This window comes from Tubulanus polymorphus, chromosome 5 (assembly GCF_964204645.1).
Source record: "Tubulanus polymorphus chromosome 5, tnTubPoly1.2, whole genome shotgun sequence".
Classification (NCBI taxonomy): Eukaryota; Metazoa; Nemertea; class Palaeonemertea; order Tubulaniformes; family Tubulanidae; genus Tubulanus; species Tubulanus polymorphus.
The window spans coordinates 17533265-17541464 of NC_134029.1; the positions used below are offsets into that span (position 1 = coordinate 17533265).

Below are 8200 nucleotides of genomic sequence, written 5' to 3' on the forward strand. Positions count from 1 at the left end.
ACAAACTCCAACTAGCTTTATTTTGTACATAAATTCGTCAATTAAAAATTGCCTAGGACCTTAAACAACTATTGGAACTTCAATTATCAAATTCATAATAAACCTACGCGTAATAGATTTAGAGTAAGATTGCCTCATTTTAGAACTGTAACTAGAAAATCTTGTGTCAAAATATCCGGTCCCCTATTATGGAATACTCTATCAGAATCAATTCGAACTATTCAAAGCGAACCTGCCTTTAAGCGTACCTAAATAAAATCATTATTCAACACTTTGTAAATTTCCATTCTATACAAACCTATGTTAATGTGAAATATGTAAAACATTTTTTTTTTCTTTTCGCCTGTTAATTACTTGTGTGCATGATGTGTGAGTGTGATGAATGCGGTGTGGGGTGTGGATGCTTCTGGGTGATACGGCTTAGATAGACGGTTTCTCAGTCTATCCGTGTAGCCCCATTATCCTGTTACTTTTTCCTTCGTTTCATCAAACTCATTATATCGTCCAATAATGTAACATCGTAATGAAAATAAATTTCAATTTCAATTTCAATTATGTACTATATATTGATACAAATACTGAATAATATTATTTTTATTATATCTCACATATTGTATATGTTGTAAATATCGTGTTTTTTCCAGCTCAACGAGCGTTGTACACCTCGGTACGAAATAAAGAAATAATGTCAAATCAAGTCGGAACTTTTAACACGCTGAATGAACACACACTACTCAGATAATGCCTAAAATTGGAATCACACCAAAATTGTATAAAGAGATTTTAATTATCTCCTTACGTAAAACAAACCACGAAGAATCGTTTCCTAGGGCTTCACATCATAAGAGGCAATGCAGTGTGTGCATGAATTAAGAGACATAGACCTAGCTATGTGAGTTTCGATTTATTCAAAATGATTTCTCCGGAGCCAGGTTCAGACAACGCGAATATTTTGGTGAAGCCATTATACATTATCTCATCCCTCGTGGCCTCTATGGAACATAATAACTATTGACTGGATACGTATCTCCCTGCGCATTTTGGCTATTTATTCAATCACTTCCTTCCAATTATTTCGTCTAAACAAGTTTCAACGAGTGAAACGTGTTAAGTTATAGGTTTTGATAATGTAAGTTTTGGAGATATTTCCATTATTAAACCTTCAGCACGCGTTTCATCATTGCAAACATATTACAACGTAGTACGAAAGCGAAAAGAGAGAAAATAGGTAGTGCATGTATCGAAAAAAACACAGGTTTCAAAACTATTATCAAAATACAATTCAATTGAATTCAATAATATTTTTATTGTACTAATTATCCTTTCGGGTCGAGATGTACAGAGTGATATTTACAAATAGTATTTACAAAACATAAATATTTAACATTAATATGACAATAAGAAGAACAACAGTAGTTTCTTGTTAGTTACCAGAGTCTAGGATTTCAAAGCCTTTAGAGATGTATTCCGCAAATGTAGTTCTTTCTTTGCGAGAAGCTTTTTTGGTTTGGTCGTCCCAATTTGGAGCATCCGGGTATATACAACTCACGGTATATACAACTCACTGCTCTGTTTAGGTCATATCTAATTTCTTTAAGTCGTGAGCATTCTATTACGAAATGAAACTCATCTTCAATGGCATTACAATATTGGCACAATCTATTCTCTCTCGGCAAGTTGGTATATCTGATATACAACTAAAACAACCGGTTGCAAATTTGCAGATTATAATCAGCTATTGGACATAGCTGTCGGCTATCGTTTATAATACTCATAGGTCAGGCTCAGGAGGCAATGAATCAACGATGTTTACATAATTGGGCTCAAGATGTCTCGAGGTAAAAAAATTCTTTTTCAGTTAAAATCGAGATCATATGAGTAGTAAACTAGGCCGTAAACTAGGGCTCCAGGGACACCATGCCCACATGGGAAATGGTTTGAAATGTTAATCTGACAATATTCAATGCTCCCTGGTGAACATATACACGAACCATTGACATTGGCGTTCATCGTAATGATAGTAAACTGGAGTAATGAATGATTTTATTTGGCCCAAAACTTCAAACTGAACGATTTATTGGCAGTGGAATTTAGTCGGCTCATGCCCTTGGAGACCATACGAACTTTGATAACCTGTACCCGTGTGCTATTCTAACTGGAGCATTGAGCATTCTGTAAAACTGTTTTGATGCAGTGAGAGTCTATAATTAGAATTCCTGCTCAATGATCGGCTGAAATTGTATCTGCCTCCGTTTGATCCGCCTGTAAATATTTTCACACGCGTTCATAGCCATTGTACTAGTTTAGTTTATACCATGATTGACTAACACACCGATTTCAAGGCGACAACATAGTTTTGGAGATATGTCAATCCAAATTCCATGTGAGATTGTATCTTATGACATTGTTAAAAATATTATATAACATCAAGTCTATAAGTTAAAACCGTGCTGCCTACAAAAAACCTTTTCCATCTGCGAATGGGGACTGATGACAATAAGATTGTGTGACAATTCTGATTGGTTCGAAATTGACCTGTATGGTCGAAAAAAGTCAAAGGATGGCATCTTGTGTTGATATGTAATGGGTACTGGGGCGATACAAACATAAATGAAAGATCATGATGATTAAATGAAGCGATTTCAGATATGCTTCAAATTGCTGATTTGGCGAACAACAATGACCACAGTCAGACCAATTGTTTGGCTACTTATGTGTCTACAGTGTATCTCAGGAAAAATATTATCTAAGCTTTATGATTAATCATTCATTACCTATGATATCAATAAATTTGGGGGTAGGTTAATAGACCTAGCTGGATGTTTGCTCAGGATGGAATGTTGAAATGCAATAATAAGTCATGCATGGCTGAGCACTACCGCGTTTCTGAATGATCATGAAAATGGAGTCGAACCAAAAACAAGAAATATGGATCGTTTCATCGTGTACTTGTATCGATAAACGGCCAACTGCCGTTTGAAACTTATCAAATCAAAAGGCAGATTTTTCTTAATACAATTGTTGGTCCTCTTTACTAATTAAGCTGCTCCAGAACTAGACTCCTACTGGTGGTGTTTTGAATCCTTGGTTTAACAATTCCCCACAAATGAAATATGACAAGGAGATCCGGTGATTCGGTGATTTTAAATTAGTTGAGTTTCCATATTTCATAACGAATTTATCATTAGTATCATGCAAAATTATACGTATTGTACATAGATCTTACGGTGTACGGAAATAATGTACCAGGTTATATTTTCCCAGTTGTATCAGCACAGTTTGAATTGTAGAAATATTACACAAATCAGTAATTTCTTTTAAAATACAAAAATTGGGAGAGACAACTTTCATTGAAACGCTCTTTAAGATCGAGAAAAGGGGAGTTTTACCTATACCATAGATTGTGTTAGCCATATAGGGGAATCTTATATGTAAGCGATCAATTTCTACGGGATCTTTACCGCTAACCATCGTTAGACAGTTTGGCTTCCTTCTATAAGGCTAAGCTATGCGGGGTTGATTTTGAATAAAATAATTAGTCCTAACAACTACACACTTCACATTCAGATTTAACTGCATAGTCGAAATCCTCCTCATAATAGCGATGATTAATGTTAGAAATAGGTCATTCGTAAATAATCTTTGGTATTATTGTTTGTTATGTAATTCCTTCGCGGATGTTGCTGACTTTATTGATGCCCTTATCGTGATATCGCTAGATAATATCTGTCTATTTATTAACGATTCGAATACAAGTGACAATATAATTATCTTGCCCCAGACTGATATCGACGTTACGTTTCAATATAAGGGCAAAGCTCGGCACCAGTGTATATAGTTTTACGATGCTTTACGAGTGGTGTTGATCAACAATTTTGTCCAGTTCCTGGTAATTCTTAGGGATCATGGTCAAAGTTGTAGTGTTCATGGAAAACGTCGAAACGTGGAGGATTATCCGATAAACAAGTACGGAGACTGTACGTGTAAGACACGTCTATATAAGCAACTTTAAGACGGGTCATTGTTATGATCAGCGAGCATCCTCAGGTAAAATAGCTCGTCTGCGATATGGAAATTCCAATACGTTTGTATTTCGAATGTTTGACTTACGAGCGGTAGTGAGATACTTCTTCGCACTTTTAAGCTTATCAGTTTAGACGCTCGTTTAAATTCAGTTAGTGATTCCTGCTCACGTGCAACGGAAGATAATTATTTCGGACTGACTGGAATTCCACATTTTGGATGATACATATTTTCTATTTATCCGCCGGATAAAACGTACGCGGAAACTACAAATCGACGCAGGAAAACCATTAAACTATACCAGGACATTTAGTATCTAGGACGTGGAACGTTATCAGTCATTAATGTTTGCCAAGTCATTACAGCAACTACTTACGAGCTTTAATATAAAGAAAACCCGGGAGTCGGTGTGTGATACAATTTAACTGGTATTGATAAGCTTAGGTGAATTACGAATGGTTAAATAGAAATGGAATACTATTCTATCGGTAATAGTTCAGACCCTGGCGTCGACGGAAGTGGCAAAAGTACGGAAATATGGAGAATGGCGCCAATGACACCGATAATGCGAAACGACACAAACAACTTGTCGATAGTAATGTCCCCGAACTCGACAACGTGCGATCAGTTTCTAAACGCAGAAGCCGTGATAGCAGCCGTGGAATACTACGTACCACCGATTGTCCTCACTATAGGTCTGATCGGCAATACGCTTAGTTTTTTCGTTATGATAAGACCATGGAATCGACGGAATAGTACGTGTTTTTTCATGGCAGCGTTGGCCATTGCGGACAATCTAGTTTTACTCTGTTGGCTATTACAATGGCTACTCGACTATTATATCGGTGCAATTTTGACCACGTGGCTGTGTAAGAGTAGGAAATATCTGGTGATGACTATGTTCAGGATATCGGCATGGATTATAGTCGCTATGACAATTGATAAAGCGATAGCCGTCAACTTTCCAATCAAATCGACGCGAATTTGTACATCGAAATATGCTAAAATTGAAGTAATTGTTTTAACTATACTTCTTTTGGTAACGAATGCTCAATATCTGGTTATTTCGGACATTGTATTCTTTCAAGCGACCGGCAAACGTCAATGCGTGTTTGTCCACGCGACGCCAAGTGCCCTTCAAATAATTAACCTCACAGGTTTACTTTCCGGAACTATTCTTCCCATTTGTTTCATAGTAATTGCTAATTTGTGCATCGTATTTGGCATAAATCGGGCCAGAAAACGAGGCATGAACTTAGGACTGCGGAGACCGAGTCGAGTTCACGAGGCACGAATGACCCGTTCACTGCTGCTGGTATCGTGTGCTTTCTTACTATTTGTGTCACCGTTCAGAATACTAATACTCGTCAAAGATGAAATGACCCTTACAAAGTGTACAACTAATGCCGAGATAATGGCCATACTTTCGGCAATATTCAGAAGTTTTCTATTCGTAAATAGCGCCGTCAATTTCATCCTCTACTGTATCGGTGGCGGAACAAAGTTCAGATTAGAATTGCGTGACATCCTTAGACTTCCATTAGGTGGCGGGAAAAGGAAATCAGGTCGTAATGGCGGACATCTACCTGGCCAACGAACGCTATCAGCAAGTTCGGTATCAACAAGCATCACCCGAACTCGATCACCAACTACAACTTCACTCGTATGACAAGGCTAACTGTAATTCACTTGTGTTATGTGGTAGGAAAGTGTCAACCACTCTCAGCATTATCATCGAATGTAGTTGACCCCGTAGAAACGTTACAAAGATGTTTTTATACATTGATAACTACTACTGTATGTGCAGGTGCACTATGTATATATCGGTATAGCACTTACAAATGCCTATACATATCGGCGTTCATTTTGCATATGAATATATTTCACGACTCTTATTTTCTATTTAATGAATTTCACGTCGATTTGATAATGCGTTCTATTTTCACGTACCGTAGTGTATATCAAGTGGATGTGCATTACGTCATCAATATTGTGGGAGTTAAGCGTTCATTTAGTATATGATTATATGATATTTCATATGGCTCTTTTTTTCTGTTTAATGAATTATCGTATCTTATTAATAGTGATTTGAATTTCAATTTTTCGTAGAACATTCATCCACGACAGGGTCGATAATTCGTTTCAGTTGTCGATATTTATGCCTACCTGCGACCAAAATGTGCCCAGCAAGATTCATCTGAACGTCAGGCAAGTTTTTTGGATCTTAAAATAGGGATTGACCCGGTAATCTATTTGATTGTTAGATTTCGTTTGATTTGTTTTGATTTCGTGTCCCTTAAAACCCACCGCTAGCCGGGATCGAAACAGGGGGTTTGATTTTGAAATCGGAAATCAAATTTTAGATATGGTTACGCAATAATACCTTTTTTACTCATCACCCCCTTTTGGAAAAGTGACGAGGGACGCAGATTTTTATTTTAACCTTCCTTTAAAAAGAAAGATATAGAAATAAAAAGCCTCATTCTAAATTTCAAAAGTGACGAGAGCAACTATTTTACATTATTCAAATGGGGAGATTTAGGCGTCAACGAGCTTGAGCCAGGATAGATAGATAGATAGATTTATTGCTCACAAAATTTACAAATTTGCGAAGAGCAAAAGCCAGTTACAAGATACATTATACAAATTACAGACAATGAAAATTGACAGTACATACAATTGGTGGGCATATGTGTGCAACAGGTGCATTATCTGGCATTTATGCATTTATGACATTATTTAGGATGATAGCACCTCGTCACTGAAATGTTCACCTGCCATAGTAACGACTGTGAGACAAAAATGTAAAAATGTGTGATCCGGTTTCGTTCGGGATACGTGCGCGGGTGTTTTACTTTTCAAAAAAAAAACGAAAACAGACTTCTGCATGCGGGATGCGCATTTTTATTTGCATTTTTGACGGACGAACTTAATTTCTGATGCACGCAGAAAATGCAACTGATGAGAAACAAGCTATTATGGTTGCGTGGCTAATAGTATTGTCATAGGCGGCCATATTATTTACAATATTTTTCAGGCAATTTTAACAGTTGTACGCCCAACAGGGCCAATCCCATCCTAGCTTGCCAGGTTTTGTTGCATTTCGTCGAAGGTCGTGCAAACAAATTCAAGCATTTTAAACGACCAATGCATTTATTATTGTAAGATATAAACTGTTTATGTAAACCAAATCATACAATCTTTTGTCAGGAAGTTCATTCTAGTACGCTGAAACTCTCGTAGGATGCTTCGATTTGGCATTTCGTAACTTCGCATGATACTTTTGGGGTATTTCCCTAAACTTTTTTCAAAATGCGGCGCTTATGTTGACACAAACCGTGGCAACCATCGATGGACTCAAAGTTGTGATTTCTTTAAAAGACACCCTCGAGTCTAAGAAAGAAAGAAGTTTCTAGGAGGTGATTAGATTGATTCCGGTGTTCCATTTATATAAATCGTGTAAGTAATAGCGGTGATATGATAAAGTTAAATAGTTTGGAGATGAATACCATTAAATTAATTAAGAATGCATGTTATATCTGCCAAATATTTCATATTTACAGTAAACGTTGACTTTAAATGAATCTACACTAAACGAATGCGTCGTGTGCCATCTACAAATAAACCAATTAACATCTCATTCTTTCGTTGCGTTCATTCATATTTGCAAAAAAAAACCAATTTGCGATTTCGACCACACAGATCGCTGATCGAGTCCCGAGACATTTGAAATCAAGGATCACCATGGATTATAATGTCACAATAACAAAACTCTGAAAATCACGGTACGTATCTTAAAAAGGCCACGCTTCAAAACAGAACGTAAATTGTCAACGCGTGGTCTTAAGTAGGGTATTGCATAGTATAGTTCCTACGCGTATGCTTACTGCGTTGTTCGGTTTATGTGTAACCCAAAGAAAGTTGTCATGTCGACACATTCACATCGCCAGCAATTAACATTCCATGTGTCAACGTGTCGACGTATATACCAACCGACATATTAACTATTAACGATCTCTTAACCTCATACACCAAACACATCACGTGACCAAACACATGATAAACCCCATAGTTAAAATACAAATTGCATTTCTATTTTTCTTTAGTCAATTCCAGTTCTCTGATATTAGTTTCAACACGGTTAAGCATTCAAATTCACAGGAGATTCATTATTTAT

The 8200-nt window shown here is 36.8% G+C and overlaps 1 protein-coding gene across 1 annotated transcript; it reads left to right on the plus strand.

The window, feature by feature from the left end:
- Positions 1 to 3868: 3868 nt before the first annotated feature.
- LOC141905337 (allatostatin-A receptor-like) lies at positions 3869 to 7647 on the plus strand. Its single transcript, XM_074794177.1, has one exon. The coding sequence runs from the start codon at positions 4493 to 4495 to the stop codon at positions 5690 to 5692; it is 1200 nt and encodes a 399-aa protein (XP_074650278.1). The 5' UTR covers positions 3869 to 4492; the 3' UTR covers positions 5693 to 7647.
- The last annotated feature ends 553 nt before the right edge of the window (positions 7648 to 8200 follow it).

Excerpts from the sequence above, each read along its gene's own strand:
- LOC141905337 (XM_074794177.1), top strand. The coding sequence starts at position 4,493 with ATGGAATACTATTCTATCGGTAATAGTTCAGACCCTGGCGTCGACGGA.